The sequence below is a fragment of the Thermobia domestica genome, chromosome 18, assembly GCF_964235325.1.
Source record: "Thermobia domestica chromosome 18, izTheDome1.hap1.1, whole genome shotgun sequence".
In the NCBI taxonomy this organism is placed as follows: Eukaryota; Metazoa; Arthropoda; class Insecta; order Zygentoma; family Lepismatidae; genus Thermobia; species Thermobia domestica.
The window spans coordinates 171983071-172002943 of NC_137471.1; the positions used below are offsets into that span (position 1 = coordinate 171983071).

General features: G+C 34.5%; 1 protein-coding gene across 1 annotated transcript; it reads right to left on the bottom strand.

Annotated features, from left to right (window-relative positions):
• Positions 1–13343: 13343 nt before the first annotated feature.
• Positions 13344–13718, bottom strand: LOC145675389 (protein GVQW3-like). The gene has a single exon (XM_081745791.1). The coding sequence runs from the start codon at positions 13716–13718 to the stop codon at positions 13344–13346; it is 375 nt and encodes a 124-aa protein (XP_081601917.1).
• Positions 13719–19873: the final 6155 nt, after the last annotated feature.

Sequence of the window (19873 nt, forward strand, 5' to 3'; positions counted from 1 at the left end):
ATATTTACAACAAGTCCTAAGATGCAACAGAGGCATTTTTTCACTATCAGGTAGTTCAAAAGTAGTGAGCCTTTTGCACAAAAGATGGTGTGAATATCCCAAATCTCATGGTATATAAGTCTCAGCGAGTAAGGCTTAACATCATTCGTTAGCCGACGGTTGAAGCAGGTATATGGAAAATGTATCTAAATTCTCGCATTCAGACGTAAGATATGTCGTGAAAGTATGTGTGCTTTCGGCAAAGCTGCATTACATCTTACGATTTTATTGCGATAAAGATGTAAATGCTGCGAAGGCCTGCAAAGAAATTAATGTTGTTTATGAACAAGATATGTTAAAAAAAATAAACACATACTTCAGTCGCTTTCGTTTCAGAAATTTTGATGTTCAGAATGCAACTCGCTGTGAGCGCCCAACCACAGAAAAAGTGGATGATATTCTGGGAAAAGTCCAGAAATGTGATCGGCACTAATGACATTACCAATGACCTAATATCCATCATCAAATAGTAATAAGTCATTTGGATAAAGCTAGGTAGAAAAAAGAGCACGACACTTTAGTGGTATATGAGCTGACTCAAAGAATTATACACGATTAAATTTTATGTGTGAGGAAGGCTGATATCTTCGATTTGTCAAGGTCACTTGAGTTCCGGCGGCTCTTAAAGCATGAACATCTAATTCCATCTTAATTTTTATTTTTTTTATTTTATCACGGCACCTTGCCACGTCTTCTGCTTTCACGCAAAACAAAATTTATTTCTCTCGTAGCGCTCAATTCCTCTACCAGCGTTGCCAGACTCACAGCTCGGAATTATTCCAAAACCTGATCGAAATTGTGCTAGATTTTGGCAGGATGCTAAAAGCAAGATGCTAGATGCTAAATACATATAAATTATGCTAGATCTAGCATCATTATGCTAGATCTGGCAACGCTGTCCTCTACAGACAACTCTCCTTCGCTAGTGATGGGTAAATTCCCGGGAAGATATTTTTCGGGAAGATTCCCAAAATGGGAATTTATCCGGGAATTTATGTTTAACCGGAAATAAAATTGACTTCTATTACTATATTATGATTTCAAAGTTGAATTAATTTTTATATCATAGCATATTATTTCTGTTGTCCGCAGAGGATTCTTTAAAATGTACATTCTGAACGATACTATGTTACTTTATTAACACCTTATTATATTTAGAGAGTACGCATAAATGTATATGTATTTACAATATGTTCTTTCAATTAAATATGTGTGAAAAATTATATAGTAAATTATATAGTAACAGTTTAAATTTATATGAAGTGGATTTGCTCATCTTGACTATTACTGATATTATAAACACATTGAGCTTTATGCAGAGTCATTTTGACGCGTGATTAGAACCATATTAAAGAGTTCGACTAACATATATTTCCTGTAGTAGTCAGGCCTTTAGTATGACGCTAATCAAACTTCAAAACGACTCTGCATAAGGCTAATTAAATTTATAAATGTTATAAACCAATTAGATTGTTTAAATGCTAGAAGATACATGTCTCACCAATTTATCAACATTTGCGCTTACATATTTATGTTCACAAAATTTTCAAGATACTTATTTATCTTTATATTTTAGCACGTGACGTTGCCATACACGATCTTTCATTCTACCTATTTGTCGAAATTTCATACGTTAATTCACATGTGAAAGAAGTCCGAGTACTTCTTCAGAAATTCGAGTCAGAGAGAGGAGACAGACCGACGTCTATTACTAATGGTGGTTCAGGGTTTATTAATAGTACTTCATCTCTATTTCTACATAATAATAATACATAATATTTCTAAATTACTTTACAAAATGGTTCCTTTTCATCATTTGTAAATTAGTACTTTGCTAATTTTGGATGTTCTTTAGCATTGCGGGCCAGCTTTTGCACCTACTTTTTTGCGATATTTTATTCCGATGCAGATGTTTTATGGTTTCATACGTTAAATTACGTTACCAACATTAAATTTAGAGAGCGTTGGAGAGCGAGCGTCAGCAAAAGAAGGCGGGTTAGAGCCCCGCATGGCACGTTGTTTTCTATCTTCGTTGCCAACAATTCACTTTCTTTTCTCACATAAAACACTTCCATTTATCTTTCCGTTTTGTAAATACCCTACTGCCCTAAAAAAATGTTTCTTTCTTGACTACTTGAAGATCACTATCAACTCATCCGTAAATCATCGTACCTTTTTGCTAGCTTTGGTCCCCCAATTCTAAACAATTACCGTCAAATAATTTTAATTTTTTTAACCTCCAAATTCTTTAAAACCTAGAAGTAAATCATAATATATTAAAATAAAGTAATTAGTCATAAGGTTCTTATAATTTGGAAGATAAAGTAAAGAAATGGAAATAAATTCCTTCCCGGGAATTTATAGGCCAGGGAAAAAAACCGGGAATATTCCCATTTTTAAATTCCTTCCCACCGGGAATATTCCCACTGCCCATCACTATCCTTCGCACGTATTTGGACGAACAATCCCAAGGTTGGGATCATTCGAATCTTTTCGTCGGTTTTCGCAATTTGCTGGTCGGAACTAGTCGAGGCCTCTCTAATTTATTTACATGTGCTGGGAAATTCGCATTCACAATCGAATTCGGAAGTAATAGAGGCGCGGCCTAAAGGACGTCCACATGTCGTATCTCCGTTATATTTGTTACCATTATTTAACGTAACAAATGACGCCATAATTCTTCGCTTGATGTCTTTTGGAATTTAAGGACCAACATTTGACGTTGTTATGACACAAGTGTGCTAGTGATTGGGCCGGGTTCGAATCCCAGCGGGAGCTCATTTAGTTCGGATTCTACGTTAATCAGTAGGTCCACGCCTCGCTGCTAAAAGGGACGATAAACTCAATATCAACTCAACAATATATATATATATATATATATATATATATATATATATATATATATATATATGTGTGTGTGTGTGTGTGTGTGTGTGTGGGTGTGGGTGGGTGGGTGGGTGTTTTTGTGGATTTGTTCACGTTTGTATGGTTAGCATATACGCCTTAGGCACGGGAGACAATGGTTCGATTTCCGCTGGGAGCTTATGTAGTTGTTATACAACTTTAAACTGTAGACCCATGTCTCAAATGCGCACACATATAAAGGCTTTTCAGGCTATGCCTTTGTTACACTTATGTTCTTACTTGGCAGCCGTCGAAAATTTCGGAATACAGAGTCCCGTAGACCGAAAAGTAAGAAGCATGGGTACAGTATAAAACTGCTATGGAGAAAGCTTTTTAGGTTATGTTAATCCTTATATATAATGTACCTAGCTTGGCCAAGTTAGAATGGAGGAAATGCAATCACCTTCAATACTCTGATAATAGAAAATATTCTCCAGGTATCATCACCCTCCTCTCCTGCAGAATGAAAGCCCTGACGGAAACGCAATATCATTTACATATCACCACAACCATATTTTGTGTAATATAACAAACAGTGGCAGTTAGAATCCAGTGGTTTTTTTTTTCAGAAATCCTTCCGAGGGTTAGATTCCATCTCCCCCTCCCCCCAAGGACTAAAATAAATAAACATTGGGATTACTTGTTATTTTTGTACAAGGGACGCAATTAAAGTCCCAGTTCAGCACATTGACACTTAGACTTTGATCCTGGAAGAAAACCTGTTAGTATTGTCTCTTGGTTTCTCATGTGGTCACACATACATAAAGTACAAGAGTGTAGAACTTCATATGACATCGTTAACGGATTTTTTTCTGAAATCAGGAATTGTTATACGGACAAAATAAAAGGATGGAACATGTTTAGAGAATTTGCACGTGACATCCAACTATAGTTCTCAACAAATGTGTTACAGATGAAAATATCTGTATTGACTCTATTTTCTGGTACTTACGTTTTATTTATTTATGTTCCTCAAATTCATTGGGAAGCAAGTAAAAACTGTGCCTGTGTGCGTGATAAAACGCAAATGTACCGTATAATCAAGGGATTTTTTTTTTACTTTCTTAAAATAAAAACTACAATTTTAGTCCATCTCATATCTGCTAACAAAAGTAGGTAGCGGACCAAAGATAGATACTGTTTATTAAAGGTCGTTAACAGCAGGGATTAGGGTTTCAGCACATGGCGGAAACAAACGTAATAGTTTCGCAATTCAAGCTTATAATGCAATACTAAACACGTATTTACTTACTTTGTAGTTCCTTAATTAGCTACTATAATGAAAATTTTGCCTACTCATACTCATTTATCGTGAAACTTCAGATTTCTCTGACACTACCAAAACTTGCAAGTCACTCAAATCACAATGCCTACTGATTCTCAGCCCCCAAAATGTGTAGGATTATTTCTAATATCAGCGCCTTTTCTTAATCGGAATAAGTAATGTGCCCAGCACAACACTTGGCTGTTTACGCTTCACAGAGACTGGGGCGCCGGATTAGGGATAGGGGGTATTTTATTTTAACTGAATCATATATTATGAGAATAATGTAAAAGTATTTCTTTGATACATAATAAAATACTATCAGCTAAAAGCACAAACTATATTTCATAAACATGATAGTAAACAGTTTCTATTCATTTTTAATATCTGTTTTAACTTTTTTCATTAAACATTAGATAAAACATTCTGAAAATAATTCTAAAATACTGTATGAAAATATTTTATTTAACCCTAGGAAGTCCAAGGGAGGGGGCTTCTCGAACCCACTCGTTTGTATTTCTTGAGAAAACCCCGCCGTTGTCTTGGTGAAAATATTGAGAATTTTATTTATTGTGTATTATTACTTCTTTGATAAATCCACATCATTAATGTGCATTTTTATTTAGTAACTTGTAAGTTAAAAATTATTTCTAAGTAGTGGGCTCATCGAACCCCCTGCTTGGACTTCCATGTGACATAATTTCTACAAGTATATTTCCTGAAAAACTCCGTCGTAAATCTTGATTAAAATATTGAGAATTTTATTTGTTGTCTATTATTACTTCTTTGATAAATCCACATCATTAGTGTGCGTTATTATTTAGTAACTTGTAAATTAAAAATTATTTCTAAGTAGTGGGCTCATCGAACCCCCTCCTTGGACTTCCATGTGACATATTTTCTACAAGTATATTTCTTGAATTTAGATTTTTTCGTTTGTGTTTAACAAGGATTGTGTTCTTATGTTGGGAAACAACATATCAGCCACGAGTAAGTTCTGAATGCTTATTCTATATTCATTTGTTTTTAGATGGCATTATGTGAATGATAGTATGTTATACTATGGGCTCGAGGAGCCTCCCCTTTGACCTACTTGAGACAAAAAACATTCTTGGACTTCCTAGGCTTAAGTTACAGGAGAAGGTAACAAAAACATTTCCATACAAAATTAATAGGTGTTTTAAAAATATTTCTGGAAAATATTTCTCATATTACGAACGAATTATTTTTAAAATATTCGATACATTTTTAAAATTATATTTCATACGTTTCCCGTAACAATAGAAAAGACTGCAAGTAACACGTTGGACAACATTTGTAAAATCTATGGAATATATTTCCTATTTTTTTATATCATGTATGTAAAACATTTTCAGTATTACTTTGAAAACATTTTCTCTCTCAACATTGAAAACATATTACAATACATTCAACACAATAGTAGAATTTGTGAAAATTTTCCCTAGATTATTTTCCTTCTAACGTTCTAAAAAATGTACTTATTGTACTTCATAAAATGTTTTCCAAACATTTTAAAAAAAATATTTCCGGTAAATATTTGGGATATTTCTCAGATGTAACAAGGAATATATTTTCTCCAGTAACGGAAGAGTATATTCTGAAAACAATGAAAACTATTTCTATAATATATAAGAAAATGTTGTTAACTAAAAACACAAAATATTTTCTAAAACATAACGGAAAACATTTTCTATTCATTTTTAATAGGTTTTCTTTTCCCTGTTTTAAAGTTTTATATTCAAAATTCGATAAAATATTCTGGAAATAAGACTAAAATATTGTACGAAAATATTCCGTTTAAGTTATAACAGAAGGTTACCAAAATACCTTTGTTAAAATTAAGTAAACCTTTTTAAAACATTTCTGAAAAATATTTCTTATATTACGAAAGAATTTATTTTTAGAACATTCTAAACGTTTTAAAAATATATGTTCAATATATTTTCTTGTAAAAATAGAAAATATTTCAAATAACCTATTAGAAAACATTTTTCAAATATATGGAATATATTTCCTTTCATTGTTTCCCATATCATATATTGAAAACATTTTTATTATCATTTCGAAAATATTTTCCTTCTCAACAGTGAAAACATATTCGATTATATCCAATAAAATATTTTTAATACGTTTTGTGAATATTTTCCTGGATATACTTTCCGGCTAACATTCTCAAACTGTACTTTCGGTAATTTCTAAAATGTTTTCTAAACATTTTGGGGAAAATATTTTCCGGAAATATTCGGTATACATTAGGGAAATCAGCATGGAAATCTCCAGAGAAGGAAAACCTTTTGGAAACCAAGGAAAATATTTTCTTTTGGTTGAGAAAATATTCCTTGCTGTGTGGGTGCCGTAGCGTTGGCTACCATGGTTATGGTACGACTTTTTTCGAATGAATAGGAACGAAGTTACCAGGGCTTGAAAATTTGATTGTTTTTAAAAGGCTTATTTCGAAAAAATCCTAGATAAGTATCATGTCTAGTTACATGTATGATTTGCAATAAACGTACAAATTATTTTACCGTTTACAGCATTTCGATATCTCAAACCGTACCGGCGACATGATAAACATTGATGAAGTTCGCAACATTGTTCAAAGTGGCGTATTTATGAAAAATATTTAAAATGATTGTTGCTTTCTTTCCGTTTTACAGCATTATAGCAAAAGCTTTTAGTAGTTGTAATTACAACAAATTCTCGCAAAGTGATGCAAACTTCAACTTTGCAAGTTTGGATGTTTGGGATACTATAACATCCTTAGTTTGCAACACTCAGTAATAAATATATTTCGACAGTACTTTGTAGCTATCTCAAAAACAAAACACAACTTTTTGAAACGATTTTTTTAATTCTCCTGTAAAGTTGTATTTTTCTGAGATACGATGTAGCTGTAAAGTACTCGATTTTAAGTTTTCGTTTGACATGTTGAAATACGTAATATGTAATAATCTGACGTAGTGCCATTTGGAAAAATCATAACTGTATATTGAGTTGGCAACACTGTTAAGTGTTTGTGTTTAATATTTGCGAAGATGTCAACCTGCTTATAGTGGCTTCGTACAAAGTTTCGCTTTTTCTCTCTTTTGGTTTCTGCGTTATAGCGGGTGATCAAGATAAATTGTTCACCTTATATATATTGTAGTAATTTATAAATACTAAAAAATTAGTTCTTAAATTTAATTTTATTTTTCTTTTCATTTTATTTGTTTTTTAAAAGTGGAAATATGATGAATGGAAATATGGAATTCAATCATAAATTTTTATTATAAACATTGAATATAATATTAGAGCACAAATGTGTATAATAATGGTTAGAATTGAATTCAGTGTTATACTTTTGCTAATGTTCTTCTTTTCCATTTTTTTTTTGCTTGCGAAAGAAGAACATTAGTAATGGTTGTGTTAATTTTATCCCTCTCAGCACAAAGTTTATTTCACTATTCATGTTGTATTTCGCCCAATTTATTTATATAAATGTAAAGTTCTCACAATTAGGAAAATTCTGCGTTTTTATGTCATATTACTGATTTATATTGTCTTAGAAAGTATTATTATTGTATTAACTATTATTGTTGTTAAGTTTCTTGATGTAATGAGTTTATGTTTTATAATAAATGGTTGTTGGTCTCTGCACACTAGTTTCTGTTTCAGAATCCCCAAAACAAATTTTATTCCTGAATAACTAACGAAATGTTAAACTTAAGGACGCGGAAATTTTTATGTGAATTTAAATTAAAAATGAAAATCACTGAGGAAGGCAATTTTTATTTTAAAAATAATAAATGTGTGTCAGTTTCGGTAAACAACTGACAATATTGGCTTCATCAGACACTGTAAAAACGAGATAGAGTTGCATCTAAATATAACAGGATCCCAGAAGATTGTTCTGAACGCTGATCGGCTGATTAAATCAGATTCAGCCAATCATAAAAGTTTACAAAAATGAAGCTAAACACCTGACGAACAGTGGAGCAAGTTAATGGAAAGACTTGATATGTAGCTTAGTTTTCCACTAGACCAGGGAGGGAAATGGATTTGCGGTGTTTAGTTTCATTTTTGTCAACTTTTGTTATGACTGGCTGAATTTATTTTGACCAGCCAATCAGCGTTCAGAACCATTTTCTGGGATCCTGGGGCAAGTTAATGGAAAGACTTGATTTGTAGCTTAGTTTTCCACTAGACCAGGGAGGGAAATGGATTTGCGGTGTTTAGTTTTATTTTTGTCAACTTTTGTTATGATTGGCTGAATCTACTGTGACCAGCCAATCAGCGTTCAGAACCATTTTCTGGGATCCTGTTATATTTAGATGCAACTCTCTCTCTCTCTTGTGTTTACAATGTCTGATGAAGCCAATGCATTCACTTAGTGGCGAAACTGTCACACAGTTATTAGTTTAAAAAAAAATGTTGCTTTGCTCAGAGATTTGTATTTTTAGTGTAAGTTATTTAAGATAGCAAAGCTAGTATGTATCAGTTATTTATGTGAATACACAATAAAGTAAATGATTATTTCAATTTTATACTTTATGTATTATACACTGCTATTGTTTTGGCACAAAACTGATGATACAGGAAGAAATCGAATATGACATCTTGAAAACCTCATAAAAACCAAGCAGTGACACCCATCAAAGAGCCACATTTTGATAAGAAAGACATAGTCAAGACATTTTGACTATTTTGTGCTTGTAGTTCTGTACTACAAACATGGCATACTTTCCCATAATATTATTAATTCCTTTTTCTGTTTTAAAAAAAAGAAAATCGTACGCGATGGCTCTCAATATTAGTTCCAAATGTATATTGCGAATGCAGAGGGCGATATTTAATTAGTCAGTACTACTATAAAGTGAATTATAATAATACTAAATAAGTAGTACAAACTCTAATTTTGGAAAGCAAACTAAAGAGACGACCATACAAATTTCAGAATAATAGTCCCTGAACACTGGCAAAATCACAATTACACATTAATTAGAGCAGTGCTCATCTTGCCTAATGGACATAGAGATTCCTTACCAAACTACTTCACATTGGACTGATTCTCTGGATGGAATTGTGGCTCGTTCTGACTTCTACAACTATTACAACAGTTTAATCCAAATTTGACACATACAATTCTAGAGAAATGACCAAACTTAATTATGAAACTAGCCACCACGCTGATTATAATACAAGAACGAAATAGAGAAATAGAATTTACTTCGCCTAATAGACGTATCACCGAACTGGCAATTATACTTTTAGCCAAATCATCTACTTTCATATCCCAATTTCTTATAAATTTCGGTTACTTGCTTAATATTTCACTTTAAATATAATGTCTGACTTAACTCTACTTTCTTACCTTTATTCGCTTGCATAACAAATTACATTAATCACCCTCCTACTTTCTTCTCTTTTTAATTATTATAGAGAGAATTATACTCACAAATGTGTCTTCTTTTAACACACGGAAATAAAAGGCAACACGAGGCATTCAATGAATCGCGAACAGACAAGCTCGTCCGGCGAAAGAGGAGCAACATTTTACTCCGTTGCACTAGTATTCAGCAACCAACCTCACATGTGGCTATTCAACACGCGAGTGGTCCATCTTTCGGAGAACCCGAAAGGAGGAAAGAGGAAAACATTGTTGCCTGTTGGAAATTCTTAATAGCGAAAGTCCACAAGTTCGTACTACCTTTAATTACAAACTTGTTTTGTTTATTAAATAATAATTATTTTTCTTATTTCCTTTAATTTAGGATGTGCCTCTTACATGCGTTTTTAATATATATTTCTTTTTTGTTTTGAATGAAAGACGACCAGTGATCTTCGTCCGATTCAGCGATTCAGGGCCGGCTTTTGTTACACCTACCATCTCTTCTTGGGTTTTCCCCTCTTCCTTTGCATGTACTTCCAGTTTTTCAATCCTATTTCCCACATAGTCTTCGTTTATTAGTTGTGCATATCCAACCTATCTCTGCTTGCATTCTTAATTTTTCTTTATTAATTTTTTTTAATACAGTACACTTCCATTATAACATTTTAATCTCTGCCCTTTCCATCTTCTCTTCCTGGTATTTGGATTCTCCAGGTTTCACTTCTTTACATCATGACCTGTCTTATTACCGATTTATATATGAGACTTCTTAAACTGCAACTTGCGTTTTTGTTGTACAGCATCCCACTATCTTTATCCAGTTTAACGAACCAAATAGTATTATGTGTTGGGTTTCTGCACAGACTTCTCTATCTTAAAGAAGTTTCGAGGTTTTATGTAGTCTTCCCTTTTGTAGTTATTGGGAGCTTCCGTCTACTTTGTTGAATGCTACGACCAGTATCTATATCAATCTTTTGAAATAGATCTACTATCAGATAGAGAGAGCTCATGACGTGGCGAGGATCACTGTACAACAGAGTCGAATTACTACCTTTGAGAATAAAACGTTAAATACAGTAGAAATTAACAACAGGCTGACCTAAAGGAATATACAAGAGTGAATCACATGTCTTGTAATATTTCCACAACCCAAATAAGAGACATATGTATACGCAATGATCAATTGTGAGTACCAGGTCAAACTGGCCGAAGGGAAACTGTAGGAAACGGACTATTTAACAGGGAGGCCGCTACTCGGTCAATATTTTCAGTTCGTTTTAGCGGGTGCTCATCATGATCTGATACCTGAACTGTTACTATATAAATTTTGTCTTGGGGATTAACATGGAGCCAGCAACCACAAAAATTGTCTTGTGAAAGGGAGGAAGATGTACTGAGCCACAACATCCTGTTAGTTTCAGAAATTTTGTGCAGGTTGTAAAAATGTCAAAGATCAGCCAAGGTCAGATCGACTCAAGGTTCTGAGGCCATTGTGAAAATCCATCCACTAGTACACGACAATTGCCAATTGAACTTTGCATGTGCTAGTCTACTGTAGTGTATCACATTCGTAAACTAGGGAGAACCTGCCGCATTGTATTACATAACTTGACTCCAGTCAGTACTGTTTTCACCCCGTGCTGGTTGGGGAAGCATCCTTTATTTCAGAGGAGAGAAAATGTGTGGCGACAACTGATGCAAGATGCTCGATGCGAGTTGTTTGAAACAGCATGTCACAAGCGACGAAGTTTCCAAAATCCGAATATGCAAACACAGTGGTTAAACAAGGTCGAATTTCCAGAGCCGGTTGTTAAACGGACCATTCACAGTATAAATTCATGCTCTATGTGTAATGGAACTGCGAGGGGTCAATTCACTTTGAGTTCGTTTCTAATGATCACGTCATTTATACCGATATTTATTTCGAATGGTTACAGTAGAGGACACTGCACTACGCCAAAAAATTCTGCTTGGCTAACGAAAGCGCGTTGCGCTACAAGAGGATACAACTAAATAAACTCGACTCAATAAACGAAAAAAAAACTTGATAGCATTACAAGATTCCACACGCGTCTTGGACCTTTCTCATCGTTACTATCTGCCTCAGTCAATAGCGCACTTCCTGTTATCACAATACTTCATCAATTAACAGGAAGTGGAAACATTAGTGACTGGCCTTTTTGCTCTCAGGACAAAACGTGGTATTGACGTGAAATCGAGGAGCTATCAGGAAGGAGGCTCCAGTCCAACATACGGGGTTACACTCTGAATGCTAGCCTGCTTTCATTGAACTGTGATAAATACAGGTATGTTGCGTACCAGAATATGGCGAGACATGGCTCATTTTTTCAAAAAATCACTATCAGAAAGATCCGGATGTACACTCTGTAGATATAATCTGATTATCATAGACGGCAGAAGGCATTAGTAGTAGTGCCAGAAGCAGAAAGTATATGTGTTAGGGAATGCTAAAAAATAATGTCATAATGTTGTTTATTAATATAACAAGTGGTAAGAATTGTTAAACGGAGACGAATGGAAAAATCAATGAAATTAAAGATAACTATAATTTTATTATTATATGATTTGATTATATGTGGTAAGTTTTACACCCACATGATAAGTGTTGTGCGAAGTGTTTGGATACAGTAATGAAGGTACAGTGTCGTATAGCATTGAGGTGCTTCAGAAAAAAAATCAGACGTGCATTTATATATTAACGTTATTGGTGTTAATATATATTGATTACTTTTTATTAAATATTAGTACATGCTATTCTGGGGAACGTATGCAACAAAATTTTGAGACATTAATATACCACACGTTACAAGCGAACGAAAGTTGCATATGAGTGTTTTCCACGGTCAGTATCAAATTGAGTTGGACTGTTGTAGTCAAGAACGAGCATCGTATTGTCTTCAAAGATTTCATTTACCTCACAGTCACAATCGTACTTGCGAATGGAATCTTACTGAATGAGTTACGGATGTACGAGGGAGGATCAAAGGAAAACCTTAAAAGTACAATAAATGTTAGAATTTAACAATGAAAAGGAAATCTTACCTCTTATTTTTCAACGTAGTCCCCTTGATGTTCAATGCAAGTATTCCACCGTTTGGGAAGTGCATCGATACCTCGGTGGAAGAATTCACTTGATCGAGATTGTAGCCACTCGTGCACCGCATTTTTCACCTCTTCATCAATATTGAAATGTTTGCCGCCCATCGCTTCTTTGAGTGGTCCAAGCAAATAAAAGTCACTGGGGGCAAGATCTGGTGAATAAGGTGGATGAATGAGACACTCAAATTTGATGTCATTGATAGTCTCAACGGTCTAATGGGCAGTATGCTGTCGGTCGTTCTCATGCTGTAGGAGTACTAAGGATCAAAGTTCTCGCCGTTTATGCCTGATTGCAGGGCGAAGTTGATTTTTCAGTATATTTGAATACGAGGCACTGGTTACTGTCATTTCTTTTTCCATGTACTGTTCCAAAATTATTCCATGAGAATCCCAGAAGAGAGTGAGCATGACCTTTCGTGCTCATGGTTGAGTGCGGAGTTTTTTTGGTTTCGGCGAAGAGCTATGCCACCATTTCTTGCTCGCTTTCTTGGTTTCTGGTTGATGATAGTGAACCCAGGTCTCATCGCCTGTAACAATCCTGTCCAGAAAAGCATCACCCTCGGCGTTGACACGACGCAAAAGTTCTTCACAGGCGTCGACGCGACGATCTTTCAATTCAGCAGTCAACTAACGTGGGACCCATCTTGCTGATACCTTATTGAAATGCAGAATATTACGAACAACGTGTTGAGCTGAACCAAAGCTAATCTTCATTTTTGTTGCGATTTCTTTCGGAGTAATACGCCTGTTGTCCTTTACAAGCTGTTCCACTAGCGCAACTATGCGGTGAGCCTGTCCCGGTCGAGGAGCATCCTCCACAGATGTTAAGCCACTTTTAAACCTCCTACACCACTCGTATACTTGCTGCAGGGACAAACACGAATCACCATACTTTGCTGCCATCCTGCGATGAATTTCAATTGGTTTCACACCTTCACTATTCAAAAACCGGATCATCAAACGCTGTTCTAATGCGGTGCATGTGGACAGTGGGGCAGTCATCTTGAAACTGTTCCTGTGATAGCGCTTGTTTGACAAAACTCTTCTGCCATCTACTGAAGAAAGAGAATACTGTTAGAAGCAATATTGCCAACCTTCAAAGCAATAGCACATTTTAAATTTATAATAAACTTTTAAGGTTTTCATTTGATCCTCCCTTGTAGATATGTCTGTGACGATCTGAATTACTTGATCAAATTGACTTTCAACCTTCACCTGCCGTAAAGGTTTCAGAACGAGAATTATACATACAGCAAATCTGGGTGGAGCGAGAGTAACTGAATTCCGCCGCAGCTCCTTGCAAAACCTCAAATGAGAATAATAAATAGACTGACGGCGATACCACTAGCAACTAATATATGTGCTTATTTACCTAATGAGAATAAGAAAAGAAACGATCGATTTCGTCGTCTGATTCGGTTATAAAAATAACTGTTCCTATATCTTCATTTCAGTTCTTTAAGGTGGCTAATGAAGCCATTATGTTTAATGGGAGAAGCATCGTATTTCAAAATATTCGCATTTTAAGACATAGGTAGCCTCATGAACGAATTACCGTCGACTTAGGCTCCATCAGTTCGCCTTCCACCTATCAAATTTCACTGAGATCGAATGTAGCCTCCGAACTGATAAGAATTTCGGTTTCCTTAGAAAGACGACATGACGTTTGGAATGACAATGTTAATCCGCGATTGCTTAGTGGTAGAGCGTTCATCTCTAGTGCACGGGGTCGTTGGTTATAGCAGCTCGCGTTAAATGAGTTTTGTGATGGAAAAACACCTTAAGCGTTGGTTTTCTCCTGGTCTTCCCGTTTTCTCCTACTTTCTTGATTCCACCATTTCACTCATTTCTCATCCTCACCGTCTCCTTTAACCTAGCCAGCATTACAAAGGGACGTAAAACTTAAAGGTTTCATTTCATTTCAATTGTTAATCCGGACCCAAAACATGAATATAAAATTTTTAGAAGCTTAGAATCTAGCATTAAATACAGCTTTTAGTAACTAATTTCCACAGGTGCAGCATCAATATTATCATATCTTATATCGTCTCCTTATGTTTCCTTTCTAATGTTTGTATGCCTCAATTTTTCTGATCGCTTTCCCTACCTAAATGGCTTCGAAAATCATTAATCTAAAATAACGTCTTTATCGTCTGTCGACATTGTATCATTGTAATAATAGGAGTAAAGGTACGCTTCCTTAGCGCCAATGTCACTACTATATTGTATACAGGGTTATGTGATCTTATGGAAGCACAGAATTACATAGAGAATATAAACTACGCTATATTACTTTGCAATTATGGTTCTCTGGTCTGTGCATCCTTACTCTAACGCCAAGTGATCCAATAGTCTCTACGTTCTTTGCACCGGTTCTTTCCTCATACAGGGTAATAGTTTTTGATGGGCTTGTATTTTCCCGTTCCGTTAGTGTAAGTAAATACTTCATAAATTGCAAAACAAAACTATCTCTTAATTGCATTTATTTCATGCTCGTATCTAATTGTTTGATTTGACTCGTTAGTTAGGAAGTAGCCAACCAGTAAATTCCCAACATTTGTCATTTCCACTGTATATTTATGTATAAATACATTGTGGTAGTCTTGTTTTTAAGTGCTTTTAAGTGAAAGTTTCTGGGAGAAAACTAAAAATTTGGACATCGATTTCAATTTCATGCTCTGTTTAATTGATCTCTACTGTCCGTATAATTTCTATTGCTACATAGGATTAAATATTGTCTTGAAATAATCTATGAAGAGATGCTTCTGCACTTACAATTTTACTGTGGCTGATAACACATACTAAACTTCAAAATCCAATATTAAATGTAGAATTCGTTTGCTATTCTCGTTGATATAAACTGAGTATGCAAAATGTACGCATTGCTGCTTTAAAAATACTTAAAATTGTCATTCCATTGTAATTTGTCAATATTCCTTAAATTACTTGTAGTTTGTGTTGAACTTTACATATCAGTTTATTGATTTCGTTACATATTTTGAAACCGAAACTAATAATAATATGTAAACAACTATTAATTCCTTTTTTATATTAAATTAATCTGGTAGTAGTCCGAAGATGTACAGTGGACTCTTTTTAATTCGAAGTCCAAGGGGACACGAAAAAACTTCCAATTATCCAAAATTCGAAAACAAAGAAACCAAAGTACTGTGCATTAAAAACATTCATATGGTGTAGATTTTACCTTTAAAGCAGCTTATTATTTGCGTGATCGAATACCGCAAACTAACAAACGACATTGACTCCACATAATTCAAAGTACGTGTACAATGGAAAATATATTTACGTACAACATTACAACATACATTGAATAGCCCAAACAATTAAACACCAGTAACAATTTGAATGTTCTGTTCTCACTTTTAAGAAGTCGTAAACCTCATTTGCTTGAATTTGATTGTTTTTGTACGGTCAATAAATCTTGAATTTCATGTATTGCGAGGAATACGATATTAATAACATTTGGCTGACTTTATCACTAATTCATCTTAAATTTTCAACCAATCTGAAACAAGATGAGATTGGCACACGTTCTCTATCTTTACTTCTTCCCCAAGTCACATTCATCTTTAGCATTACATAGATTGTCTATTTATCTTTTGTATTACTCTTCCCTATGGCTGCATCTGGATAACTGAAAACACGTTAAAACTGTATTTCTTTGTTTACATCTCTCCAACATTAGTAGCAGAAAAGGGATCGATCTGGGCCAACCTGGAACATAAGAGGACAACCTAGGCCAACTCACAAGCCCCTGATAAATTGAGCACCGTACACCGTGAGCCCACGGTCTTTTACGACCTCCATTTTAGGGGTGAATTTATTCCCTTTTATGAGCACTTTTTAGGCGGTGTATTCGTTCTCTTTTATGACCACTTTTTAGGGGTGAACTCGTTCCCTTTTATGAGCATATTTTCCAACCCCTATTAACACATAGCATAACAAGGGTATACTCGTTCTCTTTTATGAGCATTTTTTCAACATAGCAAAGGGGTACGAACACACAACTATTTAACAAAGCAAGGGTGTATTCGTTTTCAACCCCTATTTGAACATTTTATCATAGCAGAGAATACATGGAGACTATGAACACACAGCAGAACAGATATACATACCGCAGCTAATAAAAGAGAATGGCTTATTTTCCAACCCTTATTTTAACATAGCAGAAATTACACTGAGACTATGAACACACAGCAGAACATAAGACTACGTAACACACAAGGGTGTATTCGTTCTCTTTTATGACCAGTTTTTAAGTTACGACCTCCATTTTAGGGGTGAATTTATTCCCTTTTATGAGCACTTTTTAGGGGGTGTATTCGTTCTCTTTTATGACTACTTTTTAGGGGGTGAACTCGTTCCCTTTTATGAGCATATTTTCCAACCCCTATTAACACATAGCATAACAAGGGTATACTCGTTCTCTTTTGTGAGCATTTTTTCAACATAGCAGACAATGAACATAGCAAAGGGGTACGAACACACAACTATTTAACATAGAAGGTGTGTATTCATTCCCTTTTATGAGCATATTTTCCAACCCCTACGAACACACAGCAGAACAGATATACATAGCACAGCTAATAAAAGAACATGGCTAATTTTCCAACCCTTATTTTAACATAGCAGAAATTACACTGAGACTATGAACACATAGCAGAGCATAAGACTACGTAACACACAACCACCTCCATTTTAGGGGTGTACTCGTTCTCTTTTATGATCACTTTTCCAACTCCTATTTGAACATAGCAGAAATTACATAAGACTACGGGGGTGTATTCCACCCCTATTTGAACATAGCACTGATTTCGTTTAGCGCATCAGCAGGGGTGAGCTCGTTTTTACGAACACACAGCAGAGCATTCCATGAACATAGCAGATATTATTTTCTATTACGGGGGTAGCAACACCCCCAACCCTCCTCCTTTCTCATCCAGGGCTTGAGACCGGCAATGGCGGAGTTTAAAAAAATAACATCATCATACTCTCATAAATGAATAAAGCATAATGTCATTAGCATCAATACTAGTAAGTGAGAATTTGTTTAAAAAATCGTGCATCGAATAACCAGATGCACGACATGCTAGATATAGAAAACAGTAATGTCCACAAAATTGAGATAAATCACCTTGAATACGTCTATTATTCCATGTATAATACAGACAGTTTCGTTTTAAAAACCTTATATGATGTTGTATATAGGGAGGTATACCATAGCTATCGAAATACTCTCCCACACACATATTAGATATATAAACAGCAACCCAATGTTCACCAGGCTTATCACTAGAATCAGTATTTATAATTATAGCGGCTGGAAATGTATGAATAAACGAAGGTAACTCATCAGCAGCATATACACCAATAAAATGATCTTTAGGCAAATTTTGTTGTGATGCTTCATAAAGCTCAATTGTATTTAACATTTTTTTCTTTAATTAATATATATTTTTCTCTGGAAATCAATTTCTAATTCTGAAGAGAATTCACCATAAATAATTGTTGTTACAGGAGATGGCAGTGCTTCTTTAAAATGAATCTCTAAACGTACACTTCCTTGCCGTTGTGGACTAGTATGAAATGCAGCACTTGCGCTTGAATCAGGAGTTAAATCAAACACCAGTAGAGTATAACCATTAGGATATTCAGCGAGTGAAATATTATTACCTTGATTAGAATAATAAATATCTGAACCTGTAAATAACGTAGAATATGCTTGTACATATAGATTATTATTAAAATCCGGTTGTAAAGGTTTGAAGGGCATTGGAGTTCCATCAACATACAATGTAAAAAATGACATACTAAAATGTTGAAAATTGAATGGATTTGTTTGATAAATACCATTGAAAGCAGTATTAGTAACAAAACCAATAATAATACGTTTAGGCACTATGCCTGAAAACAGATCTGGAAGTGTACTATCCATAATTCCTTGTGGCAGAGTTTCTGTCTTCACCTGCACTTTTGTTATAGGATATTTTATTCTAAATTTAGGATTTTGTAATACTTTATTTTTGCTATTTTAACTGCTGGTGATACATCAACCTTTTTCACAAGCAATGTTGCATCTGTAATTACAACTTTTCCATCAGCATGTGCGTCACCCATTAGACAAAATGCAGGTTTAGCTGGAATTAGTTTAATACGCAATTGTACACCATTCAGTAAAAATTTCTCCTGATTGAAAATATCAGCATAAATATAACCCAATAATCCAAATGACTGATTTAAAGCAGTGAGAAGAAAACGTTGTTTAAATCCTACATTAGCATCGGCCACACTGTCCATATGCCCTGCAGTATCTTTAAACCACATTGATGTTTGAAGATGCGTTGTTTTAGCTTCAGCATTATAATTTAGTAGTTTTTCAATATACGATCGATATGGATATGTATGTGAAGAGTAGGAAATAAGTTGATTATTTAAATATAATTGCACTTCACTGAACATTGCATTGAGAAAATCATTTACAGGGCCGATTTTCTTATCGGCAGAAGTTAAATTAGAACCATCTGATTTAGAAATTTTACCTTTAACATATAGCATTGTGTGCGATAAGTCAATATAGTCATCCCCATGACCGGGGACTACAAATTCTATTGGTGCATTATCAGCTATTGAAGCCACAGGCTTATATGGAACTATTTTATTACCTATAATACTGGTTTGAGTGGGTAAACCAGCAAATAAATCTAATTCTGATTTCATACACTCACACTGCATTTTTCTCTTTTCTTACTATTAATATTCACACATGGTAAAATTTACAATACCGTATTACGTCTACGAAAATGTAATTTTACACATACACTGCCATATTGGAAAGGAAGTGGATTACCTGTACTATCTCTTAACCCCTATTTTTTGTCTTAAATTTTTTCGTATTCTTTTGTCGTGGGGTCTCACAGACCCCAATATCGTAGACTGTATCTATATTGAAAATTACCATTAACAATTTAATATTACAATTTATAATGACCATCTTAGACTGTATCTATATTGAAAATGACTACTAACATTTTACTATTACAATTTACAATAACAACTAACTTAACCTAACCTAATATCGTAGATTGTATCTATTTTGATACTCACGACTAACAATTTACTGTTACCATTTACATTGA

Excerpts from the sequence above, each read along its gene's own strand:
- LOC145675389 (XM_081745791.1), bottom strand. The coding sequence starts at position 13,718 with ATGACTGCCCCACTGTCCACATGCACCGCATTAGAACAGCGTTTGATG.